Consider the following 14,321-nt stretch of genomic DNA (forward strand, 5'->3'; position numbering starts at 1 on the left):
ATTATATTTGATAAAACGACTTGCCTGTTGCCACCATTAGATGGCTGGTTGATATAAAGCTTCTAGTCACCAGTATAGGTGTTGCAAACATATTGTCCCCCTAGTGGCAAAAATAAGTAGTGGAGTTTTTCTTGTTTTTTTTAATAAGTGTGTGTTTACTGGTGCGCTGTACTAAAGAAATTGAGCATTATAGAATTACCAAATATATAAAACCAGAAAACGAATTTTGTATGGTTAACTCTACAAACTTTGAAATGAATGTCACGATTACATACATTAATCAATAAATTAAAAAAAACATGTCCAATATTTTTTTTTTAAAAACATGAAATATTTTATTTGCGGGTGTCGGATTGGCATTAGAGCTGCTAAATATCTTAATTCGGGCTGCAAGTACTTCTATCTGGACCGCTATAGGAGAAAAGCAAATTGACAACAGTTTTTATAAATTGTTAATTATTAATTACCAAAAGAAAATCCAAAAGGAAGAGGTTAAAGACAATCTTTTATTTAACAAATTATATTAAGAATACACACTAATATCACAGGAAAAAAAAAAATCCCCTTCTTAAAATACAGGGTGTCTTGTTAAATAAATATAAAATAATATGTATACATATACTGCACACTTCCAAGAAATCCTAACAGAAAATGCATAGAATAGCACATTTCAGGACAGATTTCCTTGTTTGTTCTTCTGGCACTGTGCAAATTGCACGTCTCATATATGGAGAGATCACGGACCAGTGACTCCACAGGACATTGGGGGACCATAGTGTCAGTTTGGCATTATAAACACATATAGTAAAAAAAATAAAATAAAAATATGAATAAGGATTCTACGGAAGAAGCGGACATGCTCGTAATTTGTTTGCACCTAGCTTTAAGGTAAACTGTACTGCCATACACTTATGAATTTGGTCTGTAACTGTTAAGACCCCTTGCACATCCCAATCAGGGGATCCGCTCTCCTAGTGACTACAGAGATTGAGAGAGGGAAACGTCAATCCAGTACCAGATTAGATCTACATACTAAACAGTGTCGGTCAACCAATCACATTATGAGGTCTCAGATGCGGTCCATGTCTTCATCGGAAGGCCACAAATTACATTCAATGTCCTATATCCACCATGTGCAACAGAGAAGTGACCATACACACCCTCAGTTACTCTCCATTATAGTTTAAGTCACATCTCTCCAATTTACTATAATTAAGGGTGACCGCACATGTGCGGCAACCTCACCCTGCCAAACGGCAGAGAACGCCTGTTCTCAGGTTCGATGTTGATACCAGAAGTTGGAATCCCACCGTACAAACATTTATGGCAGAACCCATCAATACGCAATAAATGTGCATAGGGAGGGAAATCCTGTTAGAAGTCAAAAAGCCTGATGTAGATCATGAAACAAATTACCTCCAAGGGTCTTTGACTTTGGGGTATATAATTTTTATATCCCAGAGTACAAGCTCTGCTGCCCTAATACACTACTTCATGTTGCAGGACACTTTAGTGATTACCGTGTATAGTACAAAGATGCAGCCACCAGTTGCCCACCGCAGTACTAATGCAAGCAATAGATTAATGAAAATTAGCTGGTAATAGAGAGCTCATATGTATTAACCTGAAAGCGCCCCCTACATCCTAAAAAATGTGAACTATGAAAGAGCCTAAAGAATGGAAAGAATTAAATATGCGTCAGATGATCGTGAATTTTAGCCCTACAGTATTAAACTAAGTTTTACTTGAAGAAACCGTAATCTACGGGAATCTTCTGAGGGTTCCCTTTGTGTTGTTACACCAATTATCTTATATATCGAGGTATACAGAAATGATCTTATACTCTTTACAAAGTGCCCCGTACGTGTTCAAATCCTAAACAGAACTTTACACATCAAAGTAGAAAATGAACCTCTGTCGCTCAATAGTTCCTTGCACCTTGGATCTCAAATTTACAATCACTGGTCTATGACTTGGATCTCCAGGAACCCTGCTGTTCCTTGGAACCCGGTCATGGGCAACGCAGAAAGCTGCAGCAGAAAATATTTATTCCGTAAATTAAAAAAAAAGATGAACGATCAGAGTTAGACGATCGTCACATATTTTAACTGGTTGTTATCCCATCAGGACGGAAGTTTTTGGAGGTTTTTTTTATACTGTTCACTATACAGGAGGTCAAAAAACCCTCCAAAAACGTCAGTCCTGATAGGACAACAACCAGTTAAAATATTTGACGATCAACTAACGCAGATGGTTTATCTTTTTTTGAAATTACAGAATCCATTTTTTTTTTCCTTAAGTCTATTTAATATTTAATTAAGAGTCCAGCTCTCACACAATATTGTATTACAGCCTGCAGAATTGCCTCTCGTAAACCTTCAGCATTTTTAATTTAAAAGAATAATTACAAGAAATCTGTTGGTTATGAAATGTATCCTGTATGTGTCTTATACAAAAAGAAATCTAAACACCCCACAGAATATCTGGTCTATGCCATCTGTCTAACATCTAATCTGCTTTTAGGTTCATAAGGGGAAAAAATTATTTATACACAAAAGCTAAAGACGTGTAAGTTACGTATGGGTGCCCGAAAATGTAAGGAACTTGCGGAGAAAAAACTTCGTTCTGGCAAGTTCCGAAAAGATAGAAAATCTGAGTCATTTCATATTGCCTGCCATTGTTTAATCTTTTTGTGTTGTTAAGATTCCCATATACTCTGACATTGAAGTCTGATCAAAGACTGAGGACCCATATTAAATAATATCTGCAAACTATACCCATACAGTGCCCATAATCATGGTCTTAAAACTAGGGTGGTCAGAATCGTCATTGCCGTCAGACTAGTGACAAGGCTGGGTTTATAGCCATCTTCTGACTAAACAGAAGTCCACAGTGACCACCAAGAAGCTTTAGGTTCTCAGATCGAGTCAATATGACAAGTGTATGGCCCAGTTGGAGATCTATCCGGTCACCACCCATACTACTGAGTGGTGGGGTTTGTCCAAACTATGGTCTGCCACACAGCGATGATCCGCTGATATACAAGCATCTACAGAAGAAACTTCAGAGGTGGGGCCTCAACATGGGTACATGGGTGGACAAGTTCCTCTGAGTTTCAATTCTGTAGACCAATATAGTGTTTATGGCTAAAAGTTTCTGGTTTAAAGGGGTAAGCACACATTTTAGGACACGTCAACCCTTCATTTGATGTATCCACCCTATGTCTTGATAAGAAGTCCAGAGTAATGGACCTGTTGCGATATTCCCTATGCAGTTACCCGTGAATGGTGCCTCCAAGGCAGGCCATGTCCTTTACTTAATCAATGAGGATGGAAGAAGAAGAACATATTCAACCCTTTATTTTTTCCAGTGGGAGGAGAACTTTAGAGGTTTTATCGAGCGTGTTAAGAATAAAAAGTCCTGCATATAATCTGGCTATATCTTCCCTTTAACATTGTATAAAGATTGGGGGTCTTCCTGGCATTGAGTAACAAACACCTTAGCATCTCAACAACTTGGTTTAGAAAAGCTAGATAGCTAAAAACGCTATAGAGATGACTAACTGAAGTCGCATGGAATAATATGGAACCTTAAATGAAGACAGGATCACCTACAAAACACATGGATGTTTCATGCTACAAGGGGGTTGTCTAAGATTAGGAAAAAAGTTCTGCTTTTTTCCCAGAAACAGCGCCACTCTTGTTCAAGGGCCTGGTCTGGTATTGTAGCTTGGCCCTGTTTGAGTTAAAGAGGCTGAGCTGCAATACCAGACGCAGGCCATGACCAAAAGTGGCGCTGTTTCTGGAAAAAAACAAAACACTCCTTTAATGAAATGGTCACAAGATTATTACGAATACGAACATCATAGGGTCTTATTTGTCATGCACAATGCCCCTTTCTATTGAAGCATGCTTAGGCTTCGACATACAAGAAATCGTAGATGTGATTAGGACTTAAGTACGTGCCGTTGGTTAAAGCGACATACGTCTTCAATGGCCACTGTCCCTGACTGCTCATTGATATCGCTTCTACAGAGAGGCTGGAAGTGTGCAGACAAATTTAGTATAGATTAACACTGGAGAGCGCGGAGCCGCAGAGAGCTCGCCACTCATAATACGACTCAACATGGGTATTTTTTTTTCTTTTTAAGTAGCTATATTTACAAAATACCAATACAAAAACAGATTCCGTTAGAAAAAAATCCACCAACTCTTCACGTCTGCCACTCTGGCAGGGCAGGGGTTACAAGTTATGGTTAGCAGCAATGGGTTCTGCTCAGTAGTACTTGTGCGCCTCAAATGCATTAGTCACCGTCCTCTCGCTCACGATGGGGGCATCTGTTGGCAACGGGCAGGACTGGGGGGCAGGCGGGCTGCAGCGCTCTGTTCTGTTCTGAAGCTGTAGTCATACTGTGGGAAGACAAAGCGGAAAAGGTTGTCAGCCGGATATTATTTATACGGATAAGGTGGTTGGTTTTAAGTCCGCAGCGTGAGGTTCAAACAATATTTCAGCACTGCCATCTTGTGGTCGATGATCAAACTACATATCTCAAAAAAATAAATAAAAAAAAATGTATCTCAAAAGCAAGCATGGACGTTATGAGCATGGATATGTGCAAAACAATTCATAAGCCTTTTTAGGAGCTGTACCGATTTTAGGATCTTCCATCATTGCAATCCCAATCTTATTTTGTAGGCCAGTACACACAGCCCCAATGCCTAGTTACCTTATTTATACTGTGGGACTGCTAACCTGAAAATATACATACATGTGCTACGTATATAATAATCACAGATCTGAAGCCATCTCAGAGATTGCTTTAGCATGGACGCTGTCACCGTATGGCGGTATTATTCATTCACTGTGTGGAGGTATACACGGTCATAGCATAGCGATATTATTCAAACACTGTATAGGGATCTTATTTGGTCACTGGATGATGGTCTAATATTGACATAGAAAATGTTCTATTCACATGTCTGTAAATAATATATTAGAACCGGACGATTGTAGAGATGAGTGGCGCTACATAGGCGCTGCTTATCTCTTACTGCAGGAGTGGTCTGTCACAGATCGCTTTTTCAAGACGTTCCTTCTCCTGTGCCAACCACTGATTAACGGATATGTACTGCTCCCTACTGTACATTCTTCAGCATCTGCGTTATAAAGCCACTGCCGAACATAACGCACCTCAGATGCTGCAGACCTTCTTTATGAAAAGATGGGGGAGTTGAATCGTGATGACAGACTCCGGAGAGCAGGATAAAATGTAGGGCTTTCTTTCAGTGCAATGAAAATACTGACCAGAGACGTAAGTATATTATTTTGAACGGATATTTTGGCATCAAGGATGATCCTCATCTCCCTGGTCAGTATTTTCATTGCAAACAGCAGCTCTGAAGAGCCTACAATTCTGAAAACCCACCTCCCCAGTTGGAACCCAGTAAGGCAACAAGGCTGCAGCTAAAAACGAATACTTAAAAGGGTAACTGAACTTTTAAAATGTCAGAAGTTTTGATCGGTGGAGGTCTGAGCATTGAGACCCCCAACCATCGCTAAAGCTAAGTGGCAGAAGCACTCATCTGACCGGCTTTCCCCGGAGTGTTGTAGAAGAAAGTCTATGAGTCTGTACACCGCTCGCTCAGCTTTTCAAGCAAAACCAATCACCTTCGGCCCCCACCAATCAAAACTTCTAGAACATCTCAAAAGTTTTTTAAGTTTAGTTACCCATTAAGGCATCCATAAGTATTATGCCCTGCGTACAACACCATAAGGCGAGCAAAACTTATGGAGGGGACACTAATAAGCGGCCGATGCAGCGAGCGCTGATCAATGAGACATCGTTGATCGGCGCTCACTTGCTCCTGTCACACGGAGCTATGGATGGGGACGAGCGGTGGTTACTTCGACCCCATCCATTATTATCATGTCGGCAGCATGTCTTCCTGTTTACACAGGAAGATGTGCTGTCGACAACGATAATATTTTACTTTTTTTAAATGATACGACCAGCAGACGATCGAGCGTTTGCTCGTTCATCTGCTAATCGTTCCCGTTTACACAGGGCAATTATCGTCAACCAGCGTTACATTAATGCTAGTCTGCATGATAATCGTCCTGTGTAAAATCCCCTTAAGTCTACTGTCATTTTATCTTTACCCAATTGTACCTACATATCTGCTTTCTCCTGCGTTTTTCAAGACTCTGAATACTTATCAATCGTGGACAAAAATCTTTCCCTTAACTTTCAAGAAGAAATCTTTCCCTTAACCTTCAAGAAGAGGTTCTGCAGCAGTTGAGGTGTCTATTATAAGAAACAATGTACAGCTGTGTCTTTACTTACCTTTCCTCTTATCTCAAAGCTGGTGCCAGATGACCAGCTTCGAAAAAAAACAAAAACATGATTTCGCAAAACTCTATGCTGTGTGTGTCATGTGTGGCCATCCGGCGGTTGTGATGTGAATAGTGGCCTGTCAAGGATTTTTATGCACGTCATAATATTGTATTGAATTTGCTTCATAAGAAATTGGAGTCCTTAACCAAATTCAGGCAAAGGGAAGGGTGGACACATCGTATCCCTACTATAAAACAAAGAGTATTTATGACCTGTATTAATGTACTAATAATGTTTTTAATTTACAGTAGTCGTCAGACTAACCCATATATTATCTCTAGATTATAATACACACACACACACACACACACACACACACACACACACACACACACACATTAGATAGGTCAAAGTGTCTGCTGCTCTCTTCTATTATAAAGAACAGGGGGCAGAGGGAGTGGAGTAACATGACTGCAGGATCAGACTACATAGGAGTCATTTGTAGTCTGTAACCATGGAGACCTCTGCATGTGCTAAGAAGATAGGAGATGTAGACACAAAACTGTAGGATATTTTTAATCGAGATTAATCAATTAGCTGCTTTCTTTATTTTGGATGCATTGGAACAATAAAAATTGGTTGTAATGGACATATCTTTTAAAGACTGTCATACAGTTCTGTGTTGAAAATAAATGCCGTCTATAAAAATTTCTGGAATAGTGCATGTCTCAACTTACATTTCACTGTACATTGTTTAAAAATAATATAATATAATAGAACTAAAATATTTAAAATATGAAAAAAAATAAAAAAAGAGAATCGAACATGTTATGGAGAGAATTATTAATTCTGATCAGATGAATAGAATACTCCGGCATGCTCCACCAGTCAGTTTGCATGCACTACAAAATTTTGATGTAATTGATATACCGTTTGTGATGTCCATTTTAATGAACCAAAGAGAAGGGTAATAAAGCAGCACAGGTCCCGATCTCTGGAGCGGGGCACGCTGTCAAGCCAGGCAAACCCACTCTGGCATAAAGCAATTTTTCAAAAGAGGCTGAAGTAGTAAGACAGCAGCACACGTCTCAAAGTCTTCAAAATAGTGTATTTATTGTCAAGACATCCGCAAAAAACAGGCAACGTTTCGACCCACGGTGAGTGAGGGGCTCTCCCCAGCCTAAGATCATATCTAAAAACATCACCTTGAATAGGTAGATGTAAAACATCACGTGATACATTTCAACCAGTGGTCGTCGTAATCCGCATCTCACAGGTGAATTATACATTTATATGATTCACATTAGTAACATTATTTCATATTAAAAAAACGTGTAAAAAATGACATACATGAAATATATTCAATTCAACAGTTAATGTGTATACCTCAATCATTATTTGGCTATACGAAAAAAAGCGGAAGAGAAGTTCGCCACACTACAGCTCCCAGCATCGATCACGGGATTATACTGTGCCTGCTCCACAATCCAAGAAATGCCAAAACACAGAGGTTTTCAAAAAGTAGCGAGTCTAACTCCTCTAGGTTGGACTAAACAAATCGGCAAATGAATAATCTCATTAAGCATGTATCCAACGCACACGTATCTAAACGATCCCAGCTCGCATAGCCCTAGTTCAATAATGAAGTTCAATAGGAAGTAAACCCAATGTTATACTCAAGGACGTCGTGACCACGCAACCAAAGTCACGTGTTCACAAGCGACTGAAGTATGGGGTCGTTTATAACGGATTTATTCGTTAAACCAACGGATAGTAACAATCTTCTTTTATATAATAGTAATCATCCCAGACACACTATAGAGTCTCTCCCATGGAGTCAATTATTACGAGTTGATAGAATTGTGTCCGATACAACGCAGAAACATGTTCGAATAGCTCAGATGTGTAAGAAACATAGACGGATTGGAAACTGAACCATTGGAATTAAAAAACAAGGGTAAACAAGACGAACGAATACCATTTATATCAACATTTGGAAGCTTGAGCGGTCGTATTAGTAATATTTTGCGAAAGATTTGGCCAGTAGTGTCCAAAGGATATAGTGAGATTGTTGCATTGGGTGCACCACCCATCATGTCCTACCGGAGAACTAGGAACATCAGAGATGTGAAATATCTATGTGGAATATTTAAGGTTTTCCCAGTGTAAGGATGCTGAAACTTGGCACCCTTTAAAATGTTATTGCAATTCAAGCAAGGAAAATCTCCATTTTTGGAAGGATAAAGAAACTTCTGTGTGTCTTTCTTTTTACTAGTGGATCTCTGATGTTCCTAGTTCTCCGGTAGGACATGATGGGTGGTGCACCCAATGCAACAATCTCACTATATCCTTTGGACACTACTGGCCAATTCTTTCGCAAAATATTACTAATACGACCGCTCAAGCTTCCAAATGTTGATATAAATGGTATTCGTTCGTCTTGTTTACCCTTGTTTTTTAATTCCAATGGTTAAGTTTCCAATCCGTCTATGTTTCTTACACATCTGAGCTATTCGAACATGTTTCTGCGTTGTATCGGACACAATTCTATCAACTCGTAATAATTGACTCCATGGGAGAGACTCTATAGTGTGTCTGGGATGATTACTATTATATAAAAGAAGATTGTTACTATCCGTTGGTTTAACGAATAAATCCGTTATAAACGACCCCATACTTCACTCGCTTGTGAACACGTGACTTTGGTTGCGTGGTCACGACGTCCTTGAGTATAACATTGGGTTTACTTCCTATTGAACTTCATTATTGAACTAGGGCTATGCGAGCTGGGATCGTTTAGATACGTGTGCGTTGGATACATGCTTAATGTGATCATTCATTTGCCGATTTGTTTAGTCCAACCTAGAGGAGTTAGACTCGCTACTTTTTGAAACCTCTGTGTTTTGGCATTTCTTGGATTGTGGAGCAGGCGCAGTATAATCCCGTGATCGATGCTGGGCGCTGTAGTGTGGCGAACTTCTCTTCCGCTTTTTTTCGTATAGCCAAATAATGATTGAGGTATACACATTAACTGTTGTATTGAATATATTTCATGTATGTCATTTTTTACACGTTTTTTAATATGAAGTAATGTTACTAATGTGAATCATATAAATGTATAATTCACCTATGAGATGCGGATTACGACCACTGGTTGAAATGTATCACGTGATGTTTTACATCTACCTATTTAAGGTGATGTTTTTTGACATGATGTTAGGCTTGAGAAAGACCCCCTCACTCACCGTGGGTCGAAACGTTGACTGTTTTTTGCGGACGTCTTGAGAATAAATACACTATTTTGAAGACGTATGCTGTTGTCCTACTACTTCATTTGGAAAAGTCCATTTTAATGTAGTCACTGACTTTTTATGCTATTCCTCCATAGTATAAAATATAGTATAGTAGGGGACAGGTCCGTTTAACATATACGCTGGGAAAAGCTCCTGAAGTATACGTTAAACAGGGGCTGTGATGGATTCCTAACAGTGGCATCTGTCACCCATAGACTAATATAGGATTTGGTGAGCTTTTTTTATGACGTATTAGTCATAGTCTATGGATAATGGATGCCACGGTTAGGCAATCCTTTAACATATCCGTCACTCATAGGCTAAAATGACATCGATTTAACGATTAAGTCATGAACAGCTATTGAAAAGCCCATGCCGTATCTGTTAAACCAATGCCAAACGTTGGCATCTGTCACCTATAGGCAAATATGGTATTTGGTTTTACAAAAGGGTAGTCTATTACGCTATTTATTTCTTCAAGTATACGAACATTTACCAGCCAGACGGAAGCCAAAAAGGACACACTTTTGGCCTCCTACGGACACGTTTAGCTTTCCCGATATACACGCTAAATGAAGGACAAAAACGCAGTGTTACATAGTTACATAGTGTGAACCCATCCTTAACCAAAACGGCACAAAGCTAATAGAAGCGTTGAAAGAATACTGCGGACTAATAGTTAATAGTCTGGTGTATTTATGAGGGGAGCACTCTCTCCCCCCCCTCGCTTCTCCCTGCCATCCATATAGTTATTGATGGTCTGCAGATACAGAGCGGCCAGCAGTAAATCACCACTGAAATGGGCGGATGTAAAGGGAAGAGGAATGCTGCCCTCATGAATACCCCAGACTCATAACTGTGAGTCAGCTGTATTATTTTAACGCTCCTATTAGGAGAGCAGAGCTGTCCCCATAATATGCTGTGCTTAAATAGGGCAGCATAGTCTGATGACAGATCCGCTTTAAAGGAGTTCTATGGGGGGACTTTGACATTGATGGCCTATCTTTCAGATAGGCTGCCAATGTTTGATCATCGGGGGTCTGAACGAACAAACCTCAGACCACATCTGGAATATTGCGTACAATTTTGGGTACCTGTGTATAAGAAGGACATGGCTGAACTAGAACGGGTGCAAAGAAGGGCGACCAAGGTAATTAAGGGAATGGACGGATTGCAGTACCAAGAAAGGTTATCAAACTTGGGGATATTCAGTTTAGAAAAAAAAGACGGCTTAGAGACGATCTAATTACAATGTACAAATATATAATTGGACAGTACAGAGATCTTTCTAATGTTCTTTTTACACCTAGGCCTGTAACAAGGACTAGGGGGCATCCTCTACGTGTAGAGGAAAAAGGTTTCACCATCATCACAGACCGGGATTATTTACTGTGAGAGAAGGGAGGCGATGGAACTCTCTGCCACAGGATGTTGTGATGGTTGATTCTTTACTGTGAGAGCAGTGAGGCTATGGAACTCCCTGCCACAGGATGTTGTGATGGTTGATTCTTTTAACATGTTCAAGTAGGGTCTGGATGCCTTTCTTGAAAAATACAGTATTACAATTTTACAGGTTCCAGATTTTGGGGAAGGGACGTTGATCTGGGGATTTATTCGGATTGCCATCTTTAAGGCAAGGGAGAAATTTTTCCCCTGATGGGGCAATTGGTATCCGTCTCATGGAGTTTTGCCTTAGTCTGGATCAACAAGGTAGGATTATAGGTTGGACTTGATGAATCGGTATCTTTTCAACCGTACCAGCTATATATTTTATAATTCTGTGAAGAACACTTCTAGATTGACAAATATTAACCAGAACTAAATTCTCCCACTTGGGCCCCATTATCGTGTGTGCAAAGCAGCCCCGAAAAGCATATTCTTTGCAAACAAAATAAAGTCTTCTAAACAGTTCCAATATTCCGTCCGGATTAATTACTTAATATATCTTTACAGGGTTTTGTAGCCCAATAACAAGTCTCAGTAAAATTCAAGCATTACAACAACTCTTGCGCAACTTGTTTACATATAAGTAAAAAAAAAAAGCCAATTGATAATTGTGGAGCAAGTCACAGAGAAGCTATAAGGTCACTCACCAGTCGTAGTAATTTCACCGCAACTCGTGGATAACCCCATATTGCTGTGGCATCCTAACCGAACATGATACAATTTTGACTGACCGCAGTCACCACTAGAGGGAGCTTACTGCATACTGTTAACATATTGAACCCAATCTGCATATTGTTTTATTAAAGTCCCCCTAGTGGTGGTTGTAGGCAGCCAGAATGTTTAAGTGTTACTACTAGATCAACTTAATATTCTCAAATGGTCTCTTTGCATTATCTGAAGGATTTGGCGCTGCTGTAGTTTGATGGTACTCGAATGATAGGGGAACAACAACTTGTATTGCCAGGAAATATATAGAAATGAGCTTTCGAGAAGCTTTGGTTTAGCAAGTCCTGACATCAATCACATAAGGTACTTGTCTGTTGGTATACTACCCAAGTGTGAATAAGGGCATGGTCCATGGTATGGTAAAAGACTGAGACCCTCCACCAGTGGAAGTATGTGGTCCAGGACTGTGATGAATCATTGGTTACACAGTCTACATTAAAGTATCTAATCTGTTGCCTCGCCCGCTGCAATCTCTCACTTGATCTAGTCCGGACACTGCTGGTGTTCCCAGGGCTGGACCGCCTGTCAGGGAGGAGCGTCCAATCCAAATAAGCAACTTGCTATTGGCAGTACAAAAAATATATTTTACCATTACCGGCCTCCCGTCGTAAATATTCACTGGGCTGGTAATTTACTGGGCTTGTGGCAAACCTAACTACTGCCAATAGTGCGGCCCAGACATCACCATATTCTGGCTAGTAAGGCCCCAGTAGAAAAAGATTGAGAAGCACTGTTATATACAGTTATGTGGAAGGAACCACATTACAAACTGCTTCTCCCAATGGCCTGGTCAATAAATGCTTGATCAGAGATGACATACAGGGAAATTCCTTATACTGGCATCTGATAATCCAGAACGTCTAATAATCCATCAAAAAATGACTGTATAATATGGAAATTCACAAGACCAAATGTGGCAGAGAGAACACTTCTGAGATTAAGCAATAAAAATAATAGTAGAATATTTTATGTTAACATTGTATTTTTGGTTTTTAGAAGGTTTCCACCATTACAATTAAGAGTTAAAGCAGTTAAGTGGGGGCTGAAAATTATTAGCAGTGCACTATCTGCAGTATGTGAGTACACTCGCTAATATACATTCCGGTCCCCTGTCATGATGATTGTGAGATTTTCTTAGATTTTTATAGCGGCGGGGGACCATATACTGCAGTGACTACTACACTACTAATATTTTTCGTCCCCACATAACCGTTTAATAATCCAGAATATCTGAAAACCTGGCACCATTGAAACTGGGTTCAAGGAGTTTTACTGTAACTTACCCTGTCTGTGTATCCTATTGATGCTGTGAAAATATTACTTGCAACAAGTATTCATCTGTGACAAGACACGGTATCACTGTGGGCAAACAACACCCCTACAATAGAATCAGTCATTTCTGGAACAGAAGGGGTTACTGTAGTCGAGTGGGAGACTGTTTGTCAAACATAAACCTCCTGGAGCTGAATTGCAAGGAGGCGACTGGATCTGAGCACAACACATAAAGATGTCGAGTACTCGCTAATTAGCTCTTAAAAAGACACAAATTAGATATGCGTGGCTAACAGCAATTATAATCAAGACGAATCTCTAGCCATTTGGGAACAGAAGAAAGAAACAAAAAGGGTAAGAAAAAGCAAAGAGGAAGAACAGCGAGAGAGAAAGCCATGAAAAAACACGGAAAATTCTATTGTACTATATATATATATATATATATATATATATATATATATATATATATATATACACATACACACATACACACATACATATACACACACACATACATACATATATACACACACACACACACACACACATATATACATACATATACACACACACATATATACATACATATACACACACACACATATATACATACATATACACACACATATATATATATATATATATATATACACACACATATATATATATATATATATGTGCTCTGTATGAACATGAGAGGGAAAAAACTAGCAGTACGTTTAAAGGAACAGCGGAGATGTATGCGGAATATCATCTTTAGTGATCTGTGACATGCAAAAAAGATAAAAAGTATGGAATAGCGTAGCAGACTACACTATTCTATACAACATTATTAAGCAAAACAGTATAAGCCATGATATATGTTTTTTTTTTACAATGGGAGCCTATAGATGACTTATTTATTTCTATATAGAGGGATAGGTCTCAGTCTTCTGTCGGAGGTATACTTCGGGAGCTTTTTCCAATGTATATGTCAAACGGAGGGCCATAGCGAGATATAAAAAGGGCCTAAAAAGTATGTATAACTTTGTAATAAATATTTTTAGATATGTATCTGTGCACCTAAAAAAGGTTGAAATTACACTATTGTTGGCTGATTTCTGCTTTCTCTGACATGACTGCTTATGGGGCTGCAAGTTCAGAGCTCAGTGGGCATTACTGGTAGAGTTACTCTCTACGCGTCGGTCCCAAAGCACTAGCATGCGTGCCCGTGTCACACTGACATTGCTGTGCAAACATAGAATTCAATC

The 14,321-nt window shown here is 39.3% G+C and overlaps 1 protein-coding gene across 4 annotated transcripts in view; it reads right to left on the bottom strand.

Annotated features, from left to right (window-relative positions):
* Nucleotides 1-488: 488 nt before the first annotated feature.
* Nucleotides 489-14,321, bottom strand: part of MVB12B (multivesicular body subunit 12B) — a 102,645-nt gene continuing 88,812 nt past the window's right edge. For all 4 annotated transcript variants that reach the window (XM_075835476.1, XM_075835477.1, XM_075835473.1 and 1 more), the window contains one exon: nt 489-4,409. In XM_075835476.1, coding sequence (XP_075691591.1) covers nt 4,323-4,409 — 87 coding nt within the window. In that variant the 3' untranslated portion in view covers nt 489-4,322. The remainder of the gene's footprint in view (nt 4,410-14,321) is intronic.

The sequence above is a fragment of the Rhinoderma darwinii genome, chromosome 8 (genome assembly GCF_050947455.1).
Source record: "Rhinoderma darwinii isolate aRhiDar2 chromosome 8, aRhiDar2.hap1, whole genome shotgun sequence".
In the NCBI taxonomy this organism is placed as follows: Eukaryota; Metazoa; Chordata; class Amphibia; order Anura; family Rhinodermatidae; genus Rhinoderma; species Rhinoderma darwinii.